General features: G+C 39.7%; 1 protein-coding gene across 2 annotated transcripts in view; it reads left to right on the top strand.

Moving 5' to 3' along the window:
- The first annotated feature begins 826 nt into the window (after window positions 1–826).
- UTP20 (UTP20 small subunit processome component) overlaps window positions 827–24657 on the top strand; it is a 109233-nt gene continuing 85402 nt past the window's right edge. For both annotated transcript variants that reach the window (XM_033220907.1, XM_033220908.1), the window contains exons 1-15: window positions 827–1045; window positions 1831–1911; window positions 6257–6323; window positions 6445–6577; window positions 7016–7204; window positions 9658–9739; window positions 10823–10960; window positions 11417–11572; window positions 12442–12588; window positions 12670–12804; window positions 13796–13873; window positions 16417–16595; window positions 20391–20546; window positions 20682–20770; window positions 23139–23244. In XM_033220907.1, the coding sequence (XP_033076798.1) occupies window positions 1001–1045; window positions 1831–1911; window positions 6257–6323; window positions 6445–6577; window positions 7016–7204; window positions 9658–9739; window positions 10823–10960; window positions 11417–11572; window positions 12442–12588; window positions 12670–12804; window positions 13796–13873; window positions 16417–16595; window positions 20391–20546; window positions 20682–20770; window positions 23139–23244 (1781 nt within the window). In that variant the 5' untranslated portion in view covers window positions 827–1000. The remainder of the gene's footprint in view (window positions 1046–1830; window positions 1912–6256; window positions 6324–6444; window positions 6578–7015; window positions 7205–9657; window positions 9740–10822; window positions 10961–11416; window positions 11573–12441; window positions 12589–12669; window positions 12805–13795; window positions 13874–16416; window positions 16596–20390; window positions 20547–20681; window positions 20771–23138; window positions 23245–24657) is intronic.

Raw genomic sequence — 24657 nt, 5'->3', positions numbered from 1 at the left:
CTTCTCTATTTTTCAATTTTATTTACAGCATAGTGGTTAAGAATACCAAAATTTAGAGTCTGAGTGAAGACTGCCAGTTATCAGCTGCACAACCTTGGTTTCTTCTTGTGTCAAATTGGCTTAAAAACATACACAGTACCGGCCGGTTAATGGTGGCTCACACCCATAATCCCAGCACTTTGGGAAGCTGAGGCGGGCGGATTGCCTGAGCTCAGGAGTTCGCGACCAGCCTGGGCAACAAGGTGAAACCCCGTCTCTACTAAAATACAGAAAAATTAGCCGGGCGTGACGGCGTGCGCCTGTAGTCCCAGTTACTTGAGAGGCTGAGGCAGGAGAACTGCTTGAACTAGGAAGGCGGAGATTGCAGTGAGCCGAGATCGCGCCACTGCACTCCATCCAGCCTGGGTGACAAGAGTGAGACTCCGTCTCAAAACAAACAAACAAACAAACAAACAAACAAAAACAGCTATCTCTCTCTCTATATAGAGAGAGATAGATATAGATATATAGATAGATAGATAGATGCAGTACCTCCTTTGTATTAACATCCCTAATAATCTTTACTGTGAAATTATAGATAAAAGGATATTTGCACGGTGCAGGGCACATAGTGAGGGACAGTAATGATGATGGGACAGTTGATAATGATGACAGGTATGCTTTATTTTATAATGAAAATACATTTATCTTCTAAACCTTTACCAATGGGTGTGAAAAGAACACCTCCCCCAAACGCCCGCCCTTGTGTCCGCAGCCCCGCCTCTTGCAGGCCCCTGCCAAAGGGTGCGCCTGCTCCGTTCTTTTTTCCGGTCCCCGTGACCCTCTCAGGCTCCTCCTTGTCTCCAACATGGCGGCGCCCAGGGGCTCAAGTCGCACGTGAGAAAGTCTGGGCATTTGGGAGTCGGAGAGTACCGCCTGTGAGCCTCTTTCCCCTCCTTACTGTCGGTTGCATCCCTTCGACCCTCCCGAGGCCGTCACGGGCCACTGCCCCTCTACAGCCATGAAGACAAAGCCTGTTTCCCACAAGACCGAGAACACCTACCGGGTGAGCGCGGGAGCTTGGGCAGGGAGCCGCGGGTCTCCGCTGCTTGCCTCGTGAGACGGGCTCTGAGCAAGACTCCAGGGGCCTCAGACTTCTGGGCCGAGTGTGTCACTTGCCCGGAGGCTCCGACGAAAGAGGGAGACTCTGGATGTAGTAAACATGGGTTGGGGGAGGAAAGAAGTCTGGACAGCAAGTCTCACCCATATTTTATGGTGTCTGGCCGGTCCTGGGGATTTCTTGTAGTCCAGAATTAAATTCACTATTCCAGGAGATTGCTTAGGACCGATTCTCCCCTGGTCTTTTATCTTTAAAGACCGAATTGGGCGAGCTGGCTGGCAGTGAGTGATTCCCAGCTAAGGGCAACTATACAGCACTTTCTGTTGGCCCCTTGATACATTGCTTCCAGGTCTTCGTTAGGATACAATCACAGGTCTGTATATGTTTAAAAACACTTTTGTTGCAGCGACTTTGCTAGGTCCCCATGCTTATGAGAGGGTATGAAACCTAACAGATATAGCGAGACTAATTGCCAGCATCCACCTAGGCTCACCAGTCTAGCAGTGGAAATTTTATTTGAAATGACATAGCTGAGAGAAATTTGGCAAACGGATAGAAGTATTCATTATCTTTGAATGGTGCAGTACATTTGTTTACGGCGCTATGTTTTTCAGTTTATTTTTCCACTTATCCTTTATGATTAGAGATGCCTACATGCAGCATTCAAATAGATATTAAAGATCTGATAAATATTAAATAATTATGTATCTTAAATATACTTTCCCTTCCAGTTTCTTACATTTGCTGAACGACTGGGGAATGTGAATATTGATATTATTCACCGGATTGATAGAACTGCAAGCTATGAGGAGGTAAGAGAATGTGATACTAGCCAATCTTCCAAGTATTCATGGTGTTTTAGTTTCTTCTGTTAGTAGAAGTGAATTGTTTTTCAAGGTATTCCTTTTTGGACGTGAAATGCATTAGACCTGTGCTGTTTCATACAGTAGCCACACATGACAAATTGGATTTAAAGTAAGTTCAAAATGTGAGTGCTCAAATGTGGCTAGTTGCTAACATATTGAATAAATATAAAATTGGAACATTTTCATCTTTGCAGAAAGTTCTATTGGGTGAAGCTCTATTAGACAAGTGACTTGACTTTCAACTGACTTTTGTGATTCTAGCCTCTCCCTTTCCCATATGCATTCCAAGCACTGCTCTAGATCCATATTCCTGAAGCTGTAACTTTAAAGTGATTTTGAGCAAGCCCTTTTCCCGGGACTTAATTTTCTCCTTTATAAAAATAAAGGGGCTAGACTACATAATATTTTCCAGTTCTAACCGTACTCTGACTCTGTCATCCCTTTATTTTATTTTTATTTATTTATTTATTTTTATTTTTTTTTGAGACAGAGTCTCGCTCTGTCTCCAGGTTGGAGTGCAGTGGCGTGATCTTGGCTCCCTGCAATCTCCGCCTCACAGGTTCAAGCAATTCTCCTGCCTCAACCTCCTGAGTAGCTGGGATTACACGTGCGCACCACCACACCCAGCTAATTTTTGCATTTTTAGTAGAGACTAGAGACGGAGTTTCACCATGTTGGCCAGGATGGTCTCAATCTCCTGACCTCGTGATCTGCTCGCCTTAGCCTCCCAAAGTGCTGGGATGACAGGTGTGAGCCACCGTACCCAGCCTTGTCATCCTTTTATGCAGAAGTCTTTTTCTGTATCATGTCATTATTCCTCCTAGCCTTTTAAGGTCCTGTGTAACATGCCTATGCCTTGGAGATGCAATCTCAGTTCTTACTGTTCTTCACTTTACTATAATCAGACTCCACTCACTGTGTCTTTGAATATATTATCTCCACCATGTAAATTCAATGTGTTAAATGATGTTGTCTAGGCGAGCACATTGTGCTTTGGGAACTCATAGTAAAGGGAACCTAACCTACATTCTTTAGGGGTGTCAAAAAAGGTGATCTAGATGAGGTGACACCTGAATTGAATCTTGTTTATATAGGTTTTAGCATGGTAAAGAGGACAGGAAAAGCTCTTCCAGGCTGAGGGAGAAGCCTATATAAAGGAACAGAAGATAGAGAATGCATGTCACATTCAAGAAACTGCAAAGCAGTCCAGTGTGGTTATAGGTGTGTATAGGGTGTTTTTTTGTATTCATGGTGACTGGGATGGGGCAAGGAGGCAGCTGGTGAGATAAAGCTGGAGAGGTAGGCAAGGATCATAAAGGGCTTCATATGTCAAGCTAAGTTGGAGTTTTATCCTGAAGCTGTAGGGACTTAGAGTTCTAGGACTGTAAGCAGGGGAATGAATGACATGATCGGGTTTAAATTTTCAATCTCTCTGACTTTAGTGTGGAGAAAAGAGCAGGACTGCAGTCCTGCATCATGTCATGATTCCTCTGCTAGCCCTTTAAGGTCCTGTGTAACATGCCTTTAACTTGGAGATCCAATCTCAGTTGTCCAGTTGTGAGGATTTGACTGTGATCTAAGTAAGAAATGATTATGGTAGCAGCAATCAAGATAGAGAGAAGAGAAGGATTCCAGAGATATTGAGGAAATAGAATGAATGGATAGAACTTGTGACCTACTGGGTTTGCAGCAAGGAAGACAATGAGGTTAAGGCTGAATGGTTGAGGATGTTACTCATCAAGATATATTTATAGGTAAAGGAGCACAAGGTTGTAAAGATAAGATAATTAGTTCCATTTGGGACTTGAGTTTGAAATACCTGTGGCCATCCAAATGATAGTGTCCAAAAGATGTTTGTATATATGGATGTGGAGTAGAGGTGACTTCAGAGGTGAAATTACACATTTGGCATTTAGAATATGGTTAATAGTTTAAGCCGCAGGAGAAGTTGAAAATATCGAGAGGTAGAGTGTTAAGGAGGCAGAGAAGACAGCCTGAAATTAGAATCCTGGACTGGATAGTCCAGAATGGCCTCTGTCACGTGTCTGACAGTTGGCTGTGGCTTGCTAGACTAGGCTTCTTTTCATGGTGGCAGAATCTTTTCAATAGAGTGAAGGCAGAAGCTGTCAAGGCCTCATAAAGTTTTGCTTTGGTCATCACAGAGTCACTTCCATTGCATGTTATTAGTCAAAGTGAGTCAGGAGACCAGGCCAGATTCAAAGGGTGAGGAAATAGACTCCGTCTCTTGGTGAAAGGAGCTCCAGAGTTACCTTGCAAAAGGACACAACATGGTCTCTCACACATAGCTGACATGTGCCAGGTCTGTGCTAGGCTAGAAATATGTTCTGCATTTAAGTTTTAAACTGTGTTGCATGTTTTCCTTCTGCCTTAAAGGACATGAAAATGCCTTAAAGGACATGAAAACAACAACAAAAAATTTCTTTAATTTTACTTTTGAAAAATAGAGATAGGATCTCGTGTTGTTGCCTAGGCTAGTCTCAAACTCCTGGGCTCAAATGCTCTTCCTGCCAAAGTCACCCAGTGTTGGGATTACAGGCATGAGCCATCGTCCCCATCCTAAAACAAAATTTAATGGGAATTTCTTTCTTTTCTGCCTTTTTAAAAAAAAAAATTTTAGTTTCTAATTTTTGTGGTTACATAGTATCTATTCTGCCTAACTATTGATTTTAAAGATTTCCAAAGAACAGTTTAAGGATTTTTTTTTTTTTTGAGATTGTAGATTTGGCATGCTGTTTGCATGTGTGCTTATGTGTTTATTCTCTCTTTGTTTCTCTCTCTCTATAAACACATATTTTTATTTTTATTTCAACTTTGGTTTTAGATACAGGGGGTACATGTGCAGATTTGTTACATGGGAATGTTGTGTGATGCCGAGGTTTGGAGTATGGATCCTGTCATAGTAGTGAGCATAGTACCCAACAAGTAGGTTTTTTTAACCCATCCCCACGTGCTCCACCCGCTAGTAAATCCACAGTGTCCATTGTTCTTATATTCATGTCTATGTGTACTCAATATTTAGCTCCCACTTATAAGCGAAAGCATGCAGTATTTGGTTTTCTGTTCCTATGTTAATTTGCTTAGTATTATGGACTCCAGCTGTATCCACGTTGCTGCAAAGGACATGATTTCATTCTTTTTTATGGCATATAGTATTCCATGGTGTATATGTACTGTATTTTCTTTATACAATGTACTATTGATGGACACCTGGGCTAATTCAATGTCTCTGCTATTGTGGATAGTGCAGAGATGAACATACGAGTGCATGTATCTTTTTGTTAGAATGATTTTTTGGGGGGGTATGCATTTATTTATACATCTATACACACACATACTACATGTATACATACATGTCATACGTGTATGATAATTTATTGGCTTTACCTTTCAAAGTACAAAGTAATTGATACCATGTTAACAAGTTAAGTAACATAGTGGTAAACTTATGAAAGGCCCATTATCTCACTCCTCCCACTCCTAATTCCCAAGGAAGCCAACACTGACAGTTCAGTATAGTATTCTTCTATACTGTCCTCTCATGTTCGTATGTGCAAACATTTATAGAGGGTTTTTTTTGTTTTTGTTTTTTAAGGAAAATTGAATCTTACCATACCCTCTCACTGCATAACTTGCTTTTATCGTTTTGGGGGCATATCATCAGTGTGGTTCTAGTTCAATAGAGATATAACTCCTTTTAGTAGCCACATAATACACCTTAGTATATATAGACCACAGGATATTCCAACCATTTTCCTATTGTCAGATATTTTAGGCTGTGTAATGTTTCCCCACACTGTAGTTAAGCTGAATAAACATCTTTTACTTCTAGGCTTGCAAACTTTACAAGAACTACCTGGGTCAAAGAGTATAACTGTTGAATTTTAATAGGAATGCCATATTACTTCTTTATAAGGTTGTAGTAATTCATATTTCTAAATGCAGAATGAAGAAACTGTAAAGAACTAACACCTTATTCTTTGCCTAAAATTATAAAAAAACACAGAAAATAATTTTCCCTTAGTGGACAATATATATAGGCTCCAGAAAATTTTTTGCTGCAACCAAATCAACAAAACAGTATTTTATAAGTGATCTATTGATAACTTCTGATTGCTTTTTAAAGTGTGTTACTTAATGGCATTTTAAAAAAGTAAAAGGAGTTTTTAAACTCTTCAGTATCATTGTCTTAAGATATTAATGTATCATTATTCTATTTACCTTGATCATTGCTTTCTTAGAGTTGATTAATGGACTGCTTTAATCTTGACAGGAGGTTGAAACCTACTTTTTTGAGGGTCTGCTGAAATGGAGAGAATTAAACCTCACGGAGCACTTTGGTATTTTCTATTTTGTTTCTATTGTTTCTATTTTATTCACCCATAGTTTGCACTTTATATGTTCCTTACAGCCGAATAGTGGTGTGATAGAAAAGAACATATTTTTTTTTCCCCCACTCAGGAAAATTTTACAAAGAAGTTATTGACAAATGCCAATCATTCAATCAGTTGGTCTATCATCAAAACGAGATAGTTCAGAGTTTGAAGACTCACCTGCAAGTTAAGAACAGTTTTGCCTATCAGCCCCTTTTGGAGTAAGTAGCATCTTGAGAGAAAGCTCATAACTCTATTTGTCTGATTTTTCAGATTGTGTTTCAAAGCTACATATGCCTCAGATCAGGTGTTCATAATTTAGAAACAAGAAGGATGTTCCTTTTCTGTTAGGAATGGGTGCATTGCCATAAAGTAGAATCTTGGGGTATAATTTTGCATTTGTTATATACTAAAATAATCCCATTTTTCTTTGACATTATAGGAACAGTTGGCTATAACTTGTGATGGAATGTAACTTCTTGCCTGATTTCTTTGCTGAGGTCTTAAGATTTAAAGAGTTTTATAAATTTTCAGACTTGAATTAGAATTATTTTTATCTAATTAATCCTATGATCGTAGGCCACCTAGTATCGTTAAGTAGATTTGCAGCCTTTTTAAAAAAAAATCCACATAATCAGTTGCTTCTTTTTTTAATCCAGTTTGGTTGTACAGTTGGCACGAGATCTGCAGATGGATTTCTACCCACACTTTCCAGAGTTTTTTTTGACTATCACCTCGATCCTGGAGACTCAGGACACAGAGTTGTTAGAATGGGCTTTCACCTCGTTGTCATATCTTTATAAGTACCTGTGGAGACTGATGGTGAAGGACATGTCCAATATATACAGGTAACCCCTTTCTCTCTCTAGTACGTTTTTTAATTGCCTGCTTCTTTTTCTCTGGCTTCTCTCTGACTCCAAACCACTTTGCCAGCTCAGTGCCTAATTGTTTCCATGTACAAAGTTGATGCTGCAGCCAAAGTGTTCCACAATCTAGTCTGCCATTCTGAGTTGCCATAAACATCTCTCCTCTCCAGCTACTGAAAGTTTACCCACCTGTGAAGGCCTGACTTGGTACCTACAGCCTCCACAAACAGTCACCTTCGCCAGAAGTATTAGTAAAACTTTATACTCTCTATCCTCTTGGCATTTTTTAACCACCTATGTCACACAACTTTTACCAGAATTGTTTGGTTATAATGTATTGCCGTCCTCTCTACACCTGGTTTAAGCGAGGTTTAAGACGGGTTAAGAACCCTTTTTAAACATTGACATTTCCCCAGCCACTAATACTTACTAAGCTGAAAGAGACACTCCGTATTTGTGAGTAAATGTGGACAAGGAAAGAGAATGAATTTCGTAGTAGCCTTTTGTTTAAAGTAAGCAAAGATTGTCTTACTATCTGTTTAAGTCTGGGGTTTGGTGGGATTTTTCACTTGGTCTTCTGGTTGTTTTCATGTTCTGTAATTGCCACAGGAATGTTTAATATCAGTCATCAGCCTCTTACCCCCCAATAAATGGTGTGTGTATGGTATGGGACAATAAACTTCGTTTTATGCCACCCCTTTCACTCAGCCCACCCTTCTCTTTTAGGAACTTCGAATGAAGAAAGAGAAAGAAATCTTTTTCCAACTTTTACTAGTTCCCTATGAAGCTTTTGGTAAAATATGTTAGAAACCAATATTATCTCATTAAACAACCAACAAGTTGTTTAATCAATTTGGGGAATAATTGATTTAGTTTTGTGATTTCAGCTGTCATAAAAGCTGCCACTTTTATGTCTCCTAAGTCAGGCTCTTCAGTTCTAAATTTATTTGCTTTTGGTATGACAACTTCAGTAGCTTGGCTATTTTCACTTGCATATTACTGAAACTGAACTCAACACTTACTGTTAAATGAACTCCTCTTATCTGTACATTCATTCATGTGTTCTGTAAATAGGTATTGAGTGTCTGCCATATGCCAGGCCCTGTTTGGTTGCCCATTTTCTATCATTAATACTAACGTTCTTCCTGTCTCCGAGTTTTGGCATATCAGAGACATCACTGACCCAGTTGTCTTCAGAGGTGTCCACATCCTCTTGATTCTGTCATTCATGCATTTGCTCAGTGAATATTTATTGGACACTGTCTGTATGTCAGGCGCTTGAGATGCAGTCACAGGTAAAACAGATAAAAATCCCTCTTCTCACAAAGTTTACATTTTAGCAGGGGGAGAACATCTTGGGCACATACCCGGCAAGAAGTTGTAGGTGGACAAGCAGCCTGTATAAGGGCGAGAGTAGCTAAGCGATGTCAGAGAAGCAGTAGTAAGGGGCCAGATCATCCAGGGCCCTGTGGACCGCTGTAAGGTCTTCAGCTTCATTGCAGGGACTTCTGAAATGTCTACTGAGTTCATTCCTTGCCATTTCCGTCTCCTTCCAGTCTCTTTCATGCCTGTTAGCCCAAGCTTGTATGACTTGAGCAGCTTTCTGATTGAATTGCCAGACTCTTTCCTCCTTTATTTTATCCTGTATATTGCTGCCAAATTAATCTTTCTGAAAATAGTCATTTCTCATTCAGCCAACATTTATTAATACCTGCTGTCAGCAAGGAACTATTAGGTATTGGGGTTATGGCAAAAATTGGAGAGATATATTCCATACCCTTCTATCATTAGGGAGACCAAATTTAACAATGTGATTACATATAAGTAATTATTTAGTTATGGATGTATGGCTGCTTGACCTTGAGCAAGTTGCTTATGCTTTCTGCCTCACTTTCGTTATCTGTAGAATGGGGGGATTATAATGGTACCCATCCCATAGAGTTATTGTGCTGACTGAATGGAGTAACACAGAGTAAGTGCTTACATAGATGTAAGCTAGACCTGTCTACCTGACCAAATCCACAGCTGCCCTCCTTTGCTGTATCATATTTTCTCTTTTAGATGGACCAGCCTCCTTGTCATGACCATGATCATGTCCACCTGCCCCATCTTAACTCTTGCTTTTATACCAATAATATGAACTGTGGTCCCCACCTAATTCTTCTTTCATTCAGAGCTCATTACAAATTGCACCTTTTCATGGAGTCTTGTTCGTAAAATCAGTACCACCAGTCCTAGGACTCTTAATATCTGTGGTCAAGTCTTCCTTTCAACATGTGGGTGTCTCCATAAATGAATGAGATTTTAAATTTGTTTGATACCTGCTGTGTATTCCTTGCATACTTAGCACATTGTTGCCCATATTGTTGACATGTAGTATGTACTTATTAAAATTATATGATTAATGAAACATATCTTATTTTTTTCATGTATAGCATGTACAGCACACTCCTGGCTCATAAAAAACTACATATAAGAAATTTTGCTGCTGAAAGTTTTACTTTTTTGATGAGAAAGGTTAGTCTGATATTTTATGTTTGTTGCTAATCATCAAGAATCTGATGAATAGGCCAGGCGTGGTGGCTCACACCTGTAATCCCAACACTTTGGGAGGCCGAGGTGGATGGATCACCTGAGGTCAGGAGTTCGAGATCAGCCTGACCAACATGGCAAAACCCTATCTCTACTAAAAATGCAAAAATTAGCTGGTCGTGGTGGCATGCACCTGTACTCCCAGCTACTCGGGAGGCTGAGACATGAGAATTGCTTGAGCCCAGGAGGTGGAAGTTGCAGTGACCGAGATCACACCATTGTGCTCCAGCCTGGGCGACAGAGCAAGACTCCATATCACACACACACACACACACACACCACACACACACACACACAATAATAGTAATAATAATCTGATGAATGGAAGTAGATATCTTTTAAAATGTGGTTACTATGGGCTAATTTCATCTATGTATCTGTATATTACTTAACAGAAATCTGTTACTATTTTGAATTTTTCTCACAGTAAGACTTATTTGTTGCTCACAAATTGATGTGATCTAATTTGGGTCACTATTGTTATTTAGGTTTGTGATAGCTTTCAGTGTGTATATATCAAAAGTGCTGTCTAATTCAAGTCAGTAAATACATGAACTGTGACATTAATAAGAACTTTTCTAATAGTTTCCTGGAAGTAACTGGTAGCACGGTGTCATTTGTGTTTGTATAAAATTTTCATAGTAAATTTTAGAGGTTTTTGTAATAAAAACATTAATAATAAATTTCTTTTATTTCACAAAATACAAATATTTTACTGTATACAATACAAAATACAAATTTATTTACTTTAGAAGATAGAATGTTGACTTCGGTAGTTTTTTGTAGTACGTATCTTCCCATAATACTAATGAATTCACTCTTTTGTGTGACATTCCAAGTGAGAATACACTATTAGAGTAGTTTGAAATCATTACAAATGTCTGTTCCTTTCACAATTTTTTCCTGAGTATATTTAAATAAGAATACATAGAATAGCAAATGAGAGTTCTTTATTTGGATATGTTTATGTTTGTGAATATAATTTTCCATTTCTACTTTACATTTTAGGTCTCTGATAAAAATGTACTTTTCAATTTAATGTTTCTTGATCTTGATAAACATCCAGAAAAAGTCGAAGGCGTTGGACAGTTGCTCTTTGAAATGTGCAAAGGAGTTAGAAATATGTTTCACTCCTGTACAGGCCAGGTACACAACGGGGAGGGGTGCTTAGAATCTATGTGGATGGATGAAACAGAAAGTAGAAAAGAATGAGGCAAATGATGTGGAGGGAGGACAACCTAGAATAAATAGAAAGCTCTGGATGGGGAGTGTTGGGTGTTCGGTAACAATGCTTACCCAATGTAGGCCTTGGACAGTGAGATATTACTTACAGAGTCATTGATGTCTTCTTTATTTTGGATGCTGGGGGTAAGATAAATTGATTAATGGGCAAGGGCAGGTGGGGAGGGAACAGCTGTAATGATAAAATTCCCATCCTAGTTTAGAAGTTCCTTTTGGGACACATTATTAACCATCAAAGTTGCCATATCCTTGACTATTACAGGCCTGATTTTTAGCTAATGTCATCACAATGGTGACTCACAGAGCAATACTTGAAAATAAGAGTTTATATATTAATGTTAATGACTTGTATTCCCACAGGCAGTGAAGCTAATTTTGCAGAAGCTAGGACCTGTCACTGAAACAGAAATTCAACTACCATGGATGTTAACTGGAAAAACACTCAAAAACATGGTCAAATCCACTGTATCCTACATCTCCAAGGAACATTTTAGTACATTTTTTGAATGTTTGCAAGTGAGTTCTAATCTTTAAGGATGGGTTTTTGATAAGGAGTCTAAGAATTTACCCTTTCTGCTCTCAGTTTTGCAAAGCACTCCTAGAAGTTATATTTTATAATTGTTTTATTTATACTTCTCTACACATACTAAAATTTTCCTTCCCTCTGCCCTCGTGCTATTTTTTATTTGATATGGTATCTTGAAATGCAGTAGAAGACTCTGGAGCCAGACTGCCTATTTGAATCTTGACCCTTCCACTTACTGCTAGTGTGACCTGGGAAAATTATTTGAAATCTCGATTCCCCCGTCTCTTCATCTAATAAATGGGGATAATAATATTCTCTCCCTCGGGGTTGCTGTGAGGATGATGAGCGAATACTTGTAAAGAACTTAGAACGGGCCGGGCACAGTGGCTCAAGCCTGTGATCCCAGCACTTTGGGAGGCCAGGGTGGGTGGATCACCTGAGGTCGGGAGTTTGAGACTAGCCTGACCAACATGGAGAAATCCTGTCTCTAATAAAACTGCAAAATGGCACATGCCTATAGTCCCAGCTACTTGGGAGGCTGAGGCAGGAGAATCGCTTGAACCCGGAAGGCTGAGGTTGTGGTGAGCCAAAATTGCGCCATTGCACTCCAGTCTGGGCAACAGGAGCAAAACTCCATCTCAAAATAAATAAATAAACAAACAAACAAACAAACAAACACTTAGAACAGTGCACTCAGTCAATGTTAGCTGTTACCATTAGTGACTTCTGGTAAATGTGGCTTTTTCTTCCAAAGCAAAAGAATGGGAAAAGTTGAACTGTCACACAGTTTTTATTATTGTATTAACAGTTGAGTTTGATACTTTATAGTTACTCTCTGTGTTAAATTCTTTGTTTGCAGGAATCACTCTTGGATCTACATACAAAAGTAACAAAAACTAACTGTTGTGAAAGTTCTGAACAGATTAAAAGGTTGTTGGAAACATACCTTATACTTGTGAAACATGGAAGTGGAACAAAGATAACCATGCCTACTGATGTCTGTAAGGTGAGTTCCCAACTTAATATTCTCGAGAGTCTGTTTGTTAAAAGCTGATTACTGAGTATACATTGTTTTATCTTTTTGCAGGTGTTATCTCAGACACTGCAAGTAGCCAGTCTCTCCACATCTTGCTGCAAGACCCTCTTGGATGTAATTTCTGCTTTGATCCTGGGTGAAAATGTTTCCTTGCCGGAGACCCTCATCAAAGAAACCATAGAAAAAGTAATTTACTTCAACAAATATTAATTGAGCAGTTAATAATATGTTTAGCATTGAGTAAACCTTCTGAGGGATACAAGTGAAGTGTGACAAAGGCTCTGCCCTCAAGGAATTTATAATCTTGTTAAGGAGATAGGAATTGCATGTAGTAATGTTAACAAGCAAAATGTGGCAAAAGCTAAATCTATACATATTCTGCAAATATGTAGAGCTTACTGTGTGCTGGGTATGAGCTGAGTAATCCAGGATGAACAGTGATGCCTGTAGGTTTTGATAGTTGTTGGAGAAATGGAGCCTGGAACCGAGTAGTTATAGTCTAGCCAATGTGTCTATTAGAGATATATTGAATTTTAACTATTACTTCTGCCTGGGGTTGAGGAACAGAGAAAACTTCTCAAAGGACTTGTGTTTGGGGTAGTCCTTAAAGGTTGAAAAGCAGTCTGCCAGTCAGAAGCGGGGTTAAAAATACTAGAAGAGGGAACAGGAAAGACATGTGTTCATAAATGTTTGCAGTCTGGGCACATGGACACATGATATGACATGATATCGGCAAAGCTCTGGCTTGGCTTTGAAAAGTTAGGTTGGGTTTTATCCTGCATTAGTGGAGGACTCTGAAAGAATTCCAAGCAGGGATATGATTTGATGAGATTTGCATTTTAGTGAATTTGGAAGTGGTATTGAAAATAGAAAGGTTGGTGAAGTTGTTTCTAGCTTAATGGAGCACAGCAGTACACTTTGAGGGAAGATACACAATCATGCTGTTTGCCCTTTCATAACTCACTGTAGCTGGGTAAGAGTTGAGCAGCCTTTAGGCAGAGCCCTGTGTAATCAGCAGAAGCCCTTTGCATCTGTGGAAGCGCCTTTGGAGAAGGCTGGGCAATTGGACAGAGCACTGAGTGAAGTGTGCCTGCCATTCCCTTCTATAGCTGCTTGCTGGGGGGATGGGGAAGTACTCTCTGTGTGCTTACATTAATATTTTTTACTTTGGTCACAGATATTTGAGAGCAGATTTGAAAAACATTTAATTTTCAGTTTTTCTGAAGTCATGTTTGCCATGAAGCAGTTTGAGCAGGTAAGCAAGATACTAAGTTCGGAGTATTTTTAAAAACAAATCTATCACGAAAAAATGATCAAATTTGAAATCCTGTTATTTCTGTTTGTTTCTTGAGAGGAACAGGGTAAGTGCTTGATGTTTTAGTCAATATGTTTTTTAAAGAAATTATATTCAATTCTAGATTACTTGTTTTTTGTAATAATCCTTTAGGTAGTTATAGAACCATGTGGTAAAATTGAAAAAACAGTTTAAGAAACTTCTATGTGATTTTGAAGCATAGAAAATAGTTTGTGAAACAATTTGCACTGGTGGAAGTTTGCAAATTGATTTCATTGCTCGAAAGTAAGGTAACTGAGTGTGGGAGAAAACGTTCTTATCTAAACCTGGATTTATTTTATTTTTTTCTCTCCCTTCTCATCAAACACTTGCCCCTCCTCCTACCTAGTAACCCTACAGTATACTTCATGGAAACATGTCTCTGTATCTGTCCTCTCAATATTCTTCCTTTTAGCCTTTGATAATATATATATATATATATTTTTTTTTTTTTTTGAGGCGGAGTCTCGCTCTGTCGCGGGACTGGAGTGCAGTGGCCGGATCTCAGCTCACTGCAAGCTCCGCCTCCCGGGTTCACACCATTCTCCTGCCTCAGCCTCCCGAGTAGCTGGGACTACAGGCGCCTGCCACCTCGCCCTGCTAGATTTTGTATTTTTAGTAGAGACGGGGTTTCACCGTGTTAGCCAGGATGGTCTCGATCTCCTGACCTCATGATCCGCCCGTCTCGGCCTCCCAAAGTGCTGGGATTACAGGCTTGAGCCACCGCGCCCGGCCGATAATATATATTCTCATTTGCCTAAAAAGAACACTTTTGTAGCTGTCCAAGATCTGTTTCTTTCAGCTCCATGAGAACACTTCAGCTTACTCTGTTTAACAACTGCGTTTTTCCTTTCTCCCCTGTTCCCTTTGGTCTTTTTTTTTTTTTAATCTTATTTTTATCCAAATACTACATGTATGTATGTAGTTTAGGAAGTCAGACCAGGTTAAACAGCAGTCATTTCTTTTCTGTTCCCATTTTGTTAGCAGCCATTGGATCTAATTATTTTTAGCTATTTTTTTCTTTTCTTCTTTTTTTTTTTTTTTGAGACAAGAGTCTTGCTCTGTCACCCAGGCTGGAGTGCAGTGGCGCAATCTTGGCTCACTGCAACCTCCGCCTCCCGAGTTCACGCCATTCTCCTGCCTCAGCCCCCTGAGTAGCTGGGACTACAGGCGCCCGCCACCACGCCTGGCTAATTTTTTGTATTTTTAGTGGAGATGGGGTTTCACCGTGTTAGCCAAGATGGTCTCAGTCTCCTGACCTCGTGATCCGCCTGCCTCGGCCAGCTATTTTTTTGTTTTATTTACTTTATACTTTTAAATCATCTGAATATTCTGCTTTACCTTGGTTTGCCAGTTTTAGTTCTCATGTGTAGACTTCCTCGTATGGCAGATGGACTTTAGTTCCTTTATACCTCTCATGCTCCCAATAGAATTATATCACAAATTTTGGTTGAATCCATATTCAACACATACTTATATAAGCAAGGAGTATTTTATGATTACATGACGTTTTTGTGTACATTCTCATTTTTCTTTCTTTCTTTTTTTTTTTTTTTTTGGTCAAGACATAGTCTCACTCTGTCACCCAGGCTGGAGTGCAGTGGTGCCAACCTCCACCCCCTGGGTTCAAGTGATTCTCCTGCTTCAGGCTCCTGAGTAACTGGGATTACAGTTTTGCACCCCCACACCTGGCTCATTTTTGTATTTTTAGTAGGGACGGGGTTTCACTATGTTGGCCAGGCTGGTCTCGAACTCCTGACCTCAGGTGATCTGCCTGCCTTGGCCTCCCAAAGTGTGGGGATTACAGGCATGACCCACCGTACCTGGTCTCATTTTTCTGAGAGTTTATAATAACCCTTTCTTTAAAAACTGGAAATTGTTTTCTTTGAATAGCTGGCCAGTGAGTCTGTCTTCCAGCAGCTTTGTAAATGTCCTTCACATGACAAAACTGTCAGATAATTTAGCAGCTCAATTTTTCTTTTTCTTCTTTCTTGGAGACATTTCTCCTGGAGCAAGTCCAGTCTAAATGCATTGCTTTCTCTGCCCACTGCACGAATGTTGTACTGGGACTTCCTTTTGCTTCTCTCTCATTTCCTGGGTTCTGTGTTTTTCTCTTGTTATAGTTTAGTCTCTAATTTTGACGGAATTTATTTTTCATAATTTCCTGGGGCTGGGGAGGGTTCATGGAGATAAAATATTGAGATTTAATACATCTGAAAATGTCTTCATTCTCTGCTCGCACTGCATTATTGGTAGGCAGGCTATAGAATTCTAGATTCTAAGTCATCCTCCCTCAGAGTTTTTAAGACATGGCTGCACAGTCTTTAGCTTCCATTGTTCCTGTGTAGAAGTCTTAATGCCATTGTGATTCTTGATCCTTTGTTTTTGGTCCAGTTTTTTGAATTGTTACAGTCTTCTCTTGATTATATCTGTTAATAAGTGTGATTTTTTTTTCTTAAATGTAGCTATTTCTACCAAGCTTTCTGTCATATATTGTGAATTGCTTCCTAATTGATGATGCTGTAGTCAAAGACGAAGCTCTGGCCATTCTGGCCAAGCTCATTCTGAACAAAGCGGCACCTCCCACTGCTGGCTCGATGGCAATTGAAAAGTACCCTCTGGCTTTCTCACCACAGATGGTGGGGTGAGTGCTAAGTTTTTATTCCTGGAATGATGATAAGATTACCCATTTAAATATAATGTATCAAGAATACTGTAAAAAAATGAAGATCTATATGTAACTGGAAGGATGTCCATGGTAAGTTGTGTGAAAAAAGCAAGTTGTAGAGCTACACACATAGTATGTATAGTATGATCTCATTTGGCAAGGTAAAGCAAAATGTGTGTATGAACATAGAAAAACACGTGGAAGGATACACAAACCTGTTAACTTTGTTTACATCAGAAGGATGGTAAGGGAAAGATAGAGGTGACTTAATTTTTTAACCATTCATTGTAAAATTATTGTAGATTCACGTGCAGTTGCAAGAAATAGTACAGAGAGGTTTCATATACTCTTCACTCAGATTCCCCCATTAGTACATCCTGCATAAGCATACTGCAATATCACAACTGCAGAATTGACATTGGTGCAATCCAGCAATCTTAATCAGATTTCATCAGTTGTATGTGCACTCATCTGAGTTTGTATACATATATAGATATATAGCTGTATGCAGTTTTATCACGTGTTGATTTATAACCATCACCAGAGTGAATATATGGAACTGTTCCCTCACCTTGAGGATTCCTCATGCTACTTTTTAATAACCACACTCCTGGCCAGGCGTAGTGGCTCACGCCTGTAATCTCAGCACTTTATGAGGCTGAGGCAGGTGGATCACGAGGTCAAGAGATCGAGACCATCCTGGCTAACATGGTGAAACCCCATCTCTACTAAAAATACAAAAACTTAACGGTGGCGGGCGCCTGTAGTACCAGCTACTCGGGAGGCTGAGGCAAGAGAATGGCGTGAACCCGGGAGATGGAGGTTGCAGTGAGCGAGATCGCGCCACTGCACTCCAGCTTGGGTGACAGAGCGAGACTCTGTCTCAAAAAAAAAAAAAAATTATATACCTTTATATTGTTTCAGTTGTTAAGTGTCATGGATTAATTTCTTAATTTCATTCAAAATGACACCCTTTAGAAGTTAAAAACAAAACTTATTTACACACATGAGAAGATTCGTAGTATCATTTCTCAAATAGTTAAGTGGGTATGCATCTAGAAATTGTAGCTTAGGAAACCAGCTCCCTTGTCATTCCTTTGTTTTTATAATTAATCTTCTTATTTATCTTGGAGTAGTTAGACCTGTTGTTGAGTTTTTGGTTTGCTCTGAGGCAGAATTGATGGGCATTCCTTGAGTTTGTGCTGAATACTCGACTTTGAAATATCCATGGAGGTGGGAGTAACTGTCCCACAGTCCCACAGCAGAGCTAGATTTTTAGTTTGATTAGCTTGAGATTCTGGAGGAACCTATTTTGTTTTTAAAATGTTTTATTTATTACTATTATGATTTTGAGACCAGGTCTTGCTCTGTCGCCCAGGCCAGAGTGCCTCACTGCAACCTCGACCTCCAGGGCCCAAGCTATCCTCTCACTTGAGCCTCCCAGGTAGCTGGAACCATAGGCACGCACCGCCATGCCCAACTAATTTTTTAATTTTTGTAGAGACGAGGTCTTGCTATGTTGCCCAGGCTGGTCTCAAACTCCTGTACTCAAGTGATCCTCCTACCTTGGCCTTTCAAAGTGTTGGAGTTATAGGTTGAGCCGCTGTGTTTAGCAAACTCATCTTAACACCTACTTATATCTTCTGTCTACCTTACAAGTTGCTTCTCTTTTAAAATATGCCAACAGAATCTTGTTGGGTTTTAAATGTATTGAATTCTGATTCCTGAGGAATGGGTAGTGAGTAACTCCTATAGAATTATTCCTTTGAAACTTTTCTCTTGATTTGTCAATACCCAAGCCCATCTCCAACAGGCAGATTCCTTGCACCTGCCAAAACTGGGTTCTGTGCAGGGGGAGTGAAGCTGCTTTGTTGTTTGGCTTCCATGAGGTGAAGCTAAGGTTCTAACTGAGACTAGGTGTCAGACTTTCTTACCTCATCATCTCAGCCATCTCAGATCCTCCCAGGAAGGTGGCGTGTTAAAATAAATAAATAAATGTAGATGTGCTAACTCATGGCAAGTACTCCCACTTCTGTGTTTCTTTCTCTGCAAAAAATACCCCTCTGCTACCCCCCACGGAGGTACGGTCTATGTGAATGGTCACCTTTGTTTTGATTCCTTCTGTGAAGATTTCAAAATCATAGTTTGAATGTTACTAGTAACACTCTATCTACCCATCTCACCAGTTTGCTGTGAGAAAAAATAAAGATAATAAATGTGAAAAGACCCTTTAGGAGATAAACTTACTGTCATTTGACAACTACTTAACAGTGTCAGGCACTGGACACTGGGGTGCAACAAAGAATAAGAAAAAAGTTCCTTCTTTAGGGGAGAGGAATGTGGTGAGGCAGGTAAGCAAATCAGCTAGATGATTTCAGATCGTGATAAAAGAAGACAAAGCAGTATTGAGAGGGAGAGTGAATGCAGAGGGGTCACTATTCCTTTCCAGGGGACGTTTGGTCTGGTCCAGTTTTAAGCTGGGAAGGATCCAGCCTTGCAGAGATCTCGGTGAGAGACTCTCCAGACAGAAGGAAAAGTTAACTGCAGAGACTCTGGGACGGAAATAAGCTCAGCACGTTTGAACTACAGAAAGAAAACCTCTGTGGGTAAAGAGCAAGGAGGAGAGTGGGATGAGAGGAGATGGAGGTGGGCGAGGGTCAGATCATAGAGGGCCTTACAGGATGACGTAAGGAGTACGGACTTCATTGGTGGAGCCACTGGCAGGTCTGGAAAACGGGAATGACATGGCAACTAATGACTCACTTTTGTTTTTTAAAGCATCTCAGTATTTTGTAAGATTTTTTCAGATTGTTGAGTCATGATTATTACTAGAAAGACTATATATATATCAAGATGTGGTGACTTTAAGGAATTGATAATTAAATTAGCTTAATTATCTATCATGATTTCCAAACACTAAACATTCTGGTAAGTATGAAACAAAAGAGAATGTAGCTTTTTGGTGAATTTTTTTTCTTTTCTTTTTTTTTTTTCCTTCCTGCCCTTACCTGACTGTTTTTTGGTGAATTTTAATGATAAAAAGGGCACAAGAGTAAAAACCTGATATTCCACTTCTATTGCATACTAACCAGCTGGAGTTGGAGGATAAATTGTAAAACAAATCATTTAACTTATGATTTCTGTGATTTTTCGCTTGATTAGATTTTCGTTTTTCAAATAGGACCAAGGTATAGCACACTGGCAAAAATAAAAAGAGGCTAACAAGAATAGTACCAGAGTCACAGATATTCAAAACAGAATGTCATGTCGGAAAATGTCATTGAGCAACTGTGTATCTGGTCAAAGCAGCAGGAGAAAATTACTTATATATCATAATCATGTTAGTGGTATTCGTCAGCTTCATCCCAGTAACTTTGTAACATCATTCTACATTTGTGGAAAGTAGTAAAATTCATGTCAAAAAGGAAAGGGAGAATGGACGAAGTCAGTTCATTCCAGTGAAATTGCCAATCAGAAACATACCCAGGAGCACAGAATTGAGAAATCATACTTAAAACTAGAAGAAACTTGGTTTCAGTTATAAAGCAAATTAAAATAGAAGTGAAAGGAAGTAGAGCCAATGGAGCTGAAAAAGCCTCTTACTGAAAACTCAGTAAATGACTCACATTTGTTTAGCTCAACCACCACCACCAGTTCCTTCCCTCTGATGTTCCACAATGGTAAGAATCCAATTTTATTTCAGACTTCAGAGGGCAAGAGCGATTACATTCTCTGTTATTTTAAACATACATATCTTTTTTAATCCTTCAGATCCTATATGAAGCAGAAGAAGACTAGATCCAAGGGAAGAAACAAACAGTTTCCAGTATTGGACCATCTTTTATCTATAATTAAGTTACCCCCAAATAAAGATACTATTTACCTTTCACAATCTTGGGCAGCCCTGGTGGTGTTGCCTCATATTAGGTAAGAAAATAAGCTATGTTGAATTTTGAAAGAGATAACATGCTCATTAAAATATGTTAGCCATTCCTTGCTATTCTCTGAAACAAACCACTGAATGCCAGTTTGAACTTTTCCCTTTTTCTCCCGCTTGGACAGACCTCTTGAGAAAGAGAAGGTGATACCACTCGTCACCTGCTTCATAGAGGCACTCTTCATGACTATCGATAAAGGGAGCTTTGGGAAAGGTCAGTTACAATCATCATGTGTTCTCTTCTCTTCTTTTCTGGCACACTCAAAGTAATTGTAAACACATGGGCTATTAGAGAATAATACTTACATTGTGTTCTGGCATAACCCCCGGATGATAAATCTGGAAGAAACGAGGATGTGATGGGTGTGTCTCACTTTTACCACATAATGTGGTGACTGGGTCACGGTGGCTTGAGCATGAGGAAGGGGACATATCAAAAGGATGCCATGGCTTTGAAGGCCATTTGTTTTAGAGCTCCATACCAGGTCCTATTTCTCATCTCCCACGTACATCTGACTCCTGGTATGCACCTTATGCTCCAAGCAAATCCATGTGCTTACCCTGAGAAAGACACATTCTTTTACAACTGAATGGCTGCCTTTGCCCATGTGTTTCCTCTGCGTGGAGACCTTTCTAGGTCTTTGTCATTCAGTGAACTCTTGCTTATCTTTCAAAACTCGGCTCAGGCACAGTACCTCGAGGAAAGCCTTTATGACTCTTCAGGCAGAATTAGACTACCCTGCCCAAAACACCATTTCCTATTGGATACTTATATGGCTCCCCCACTAGCCTGCAAACAGCAAATCAAAAGCAATGATTTAATATTTTGTTTTATTCTAATGCAGAATTTTTAAAAATCACGTGTATATAGTGGTCATTCATTCACTTAAATATTAATATTAATGTGCTACATTCTGTGTTAGATACTAAGCAGATGTATTAGAGAATAAAGTAGACTCACCACATGTCAAGTGCTCTGTAGCCATATGTGACTGGTGGCTACTGTACTGGATTGTGGTGACATATTAGGACAAGTATTTTTACCATTGTGGAAAATTCTGTTGCACAGCACTGATCTAGAGCTTAGAGCAGAGACTGGTAAAATCTTTTTGTAAAGGACCAGACAGTAAATGTTTTAGGTCTTATGGGCCACATTCAGTCTTGGTGGCATATATATATATATTTTAATATATATATTATATTTTATATATATGTATTTTTTAAACAACTCCTTCAAAATGTAAAAATCATTTAGTTTGCAGTCCATATAGAAACAGGCTGCCTACCAGATCTGACTTGCAGACCACAGTTTGCTGACCTCTGGCCTACAGACATAATTTGCTGACCTCTGGGCTAGAGACTAAATGAGTATTTAATTATCATTAATTATGTTGGATACCATGGCTTAGGCCTGTAATCCCAACACTTTGGGAGGCTGAGGCGGGAGGATCACTTGAGGCCAGGAGTTCAAGACCAGCCCGGGAAACATAGTGAGACCCCCCCGCCCCCACTCTCTTTAAAAAAATAAGGCTGGGTGTGGCGGCTCACGCCTGTAATCCCAGCACTTTAGGAGGCCAAAGTGAGTGGATCACTTGAGGTCAGGAGTTTGAGACCAGCCTGGCCAACATGGTGAAACCCCATCTCTACTAAAAATACAAAAATTAGCTGGGTGTGGTGGCACACACCTGTAATCCCAGCTACTTGGGAGGCTGAGGCAGAAGAATCACTTGAACCTGGGAAGTGGAGGTTGCTGTGAGCGAAGATCACACCACTGCATCCCAGCCTGAGCGACGGAGCAAGATTCTGTGTCAAAATCAATCAATCAATCAATAAAATAATTAATTGAGTGTATTATAGGTAGTAGCCATTAAATATGTGACTTCTCATAAACTTGAAAAATAAAATCAACAAGTTTTATACCAAGATAATTTCGTAGCTATTGATAAATCCAAGCCTGTACTCCTCAAAAGTCCTAGTTTTCGTAACGTCAGTGAGTGGGACCATTATACTTGGTACTCATTTTGGTTAATGGAACATACATACATTTTTATTCTCTACTTCTGAGTATTTATTTATTTATTTATTTTGAGACTATCTTGCTCAGTCACCCAGGCTGGAGGGCAGTGGCACGATCATGGCTTGCTGCAGCCTTGACCTCCCAGGCTGAAGCAATCTTCCCAACTCAGCCTCCCGAGTAGCTGGGACTACAGGTGTGAACCACCACGCCCAGCTGATTTTTAATCTTTTATGGAGATGAGGACTCACTGTGTGGCCCAGGCTGGTCTTGAACTCCTGGCCTCAAGTGGTCCTCCCACCTCAGCACCCGCAAAGTGCTGGGATTACAGGTATAAGCCACCATGCCCAGTCTTATTTTTCTCAACAAAGGTAAAATACAGGATTTGGAAACTTCTCTTTTCTGTTTCTTTCTGTTATATTTAGATGTTTGACAGATAATTCTTTGGAAGGCACAAATTCACTTTAAGAACTTCCCATAAGTAGCAAGTATTTGATAAATAAGGTATTTGATAGTTATAATGTCAAAGAAATAAGTAATGTGGTTTCTCCTGTTTTTCTGCCCTTAGGAAACTTATTTGTTCTTTGTCAAGCTGTAAATACTCTACTAAATTTGGAAGAATCTTCTGAACTTCTTCATTTGGTTCCTGTGGAACATGTGAAGAATTTAGTATTGTAAGTAAACATTTTCCAACTGGCTTAGTAATGAATAAAATATAAAAGCCTCTATTGTTGTGAAATCTTGGACACAATGAAAATCCCCTTGATCTATTTTATACCTGAGTTGTATTCACATAGTGAAATTTAATATTGATTTAGATCCTCCAGTTAAAATAAGTACATTTGACACAGTCTTTAAATACCGATTCATCTTTGTAAAGGGTGTTTTACTACGTGTATAGATTAATGTGGTCAAGTTTGAAGGGTTTGTAATTCTGATCATTCCCAGCTGTAACAAGGCATGGTATTGACCTTTTATAATTTCTTTAATGGTTCCAACAGGAACATTCCCACTCTTGTTCGGCCTCAACTTGGCGTGATCAGCGTTTCAGAAAACTTCCCTGTAGTCTTTTTATACACACGGAAACAATCCAGTTTCATTTTTTGTTGTTGGTTTGGTTTCTGTGTTTGCTTTTTAAGTATAGTTCCGTGAACCTTTGATTTTGATAGTAGCACAGAGCCATTTGGGGGGAGCCAACAATGTATCTTTTCTAAAGGTCAAGACTTGTTGCTTTTTCCTGAAGTCTACTCCATTTTATTTCCAAGGGTTTTAAAGATTTATTCATTCACTTTGTTCAGTAGTTAATCATTTGCTCTTCTCACATGCCAAGCCCTGTTCTAGGCACTGTGAAACATAGTGAATAAAACAGACAAAATTCCCTGCCTTCTTGTAGCTAGTGTTGTAGCCAGAAGAGGCTCTAAATAGAATAAATAAGTAAACTGTATAGCGTGTTAGGAGGTGCTAAGTGCTGTGAAGAAAAACAAAGCAGGGTCAGGGGATAGGGAGAGTCCAGAGGTGAGGGGAGCCGTTGCGGTTTTAAATCGAAATGATCTTACCAAGGAGGAGACGCTTGAGCAGAACGCGGAAAGCAGTGAGGGGCATAGGCCATGAGGATACCTGTGGTCTGGGCTGCTCCCTGGGTTCCAGACCTGGAGGCGTCATGAATGCCAACGCTTTGTGGGGGTGGTGGGTGCCTGGCTCGAGTAGCAAGGAGAGGTCATGTTGGCTGAGCAGAGCACAAGAGTGGGTGGTAGGAGGAGAAGACATAGAGGTAGAGACAGTAGACCTCCTTAGGTCACCACAGGGCCTTGGCTTTTACTCTGAATGAAAGGGGAGGCCGTGGGAGGACTTTTGGAAGTGGAGTGACTTTGACCTAAACAGAATCACTCTGGCTGCTGTGTTAAGACGAGACTGTAGGGGAATACTATAATAATCCGGAATCTCTTTGCCTTTCCAAATCTGGGTGAAGTTGGCATTTCTCCATGGTTAATTGTATTGGTTTAAATTAACTTCCTTTAGAGAGGATTAGTTCTTTGACATCACCACATTTACCATATTACATAGTCTCTCTTTTAAAATCATTCTGT

Source organism: Trachypithecus francoisi, unplaced genomic scaffold (assembly GCF_009764315.1).
Source record: "Trachypithecus francoisi isolate TF-2019V2 unplaced genomic scaffold, Tfra_2.0 Lachesis_group11, whole genome shotgun sequence".
Lineage (NCBI taxonomy): Eukaryota > Metazoa > Chordata > Mammalia > Primates > Cercopithecidae > Trachypithecus > Trachypithecus francoisi.
The sequence above is the reverse complement of the archived record's forward strand: the minus strand, read 5'-3'. Positions and strand labels throughout refer to the sequence as shown.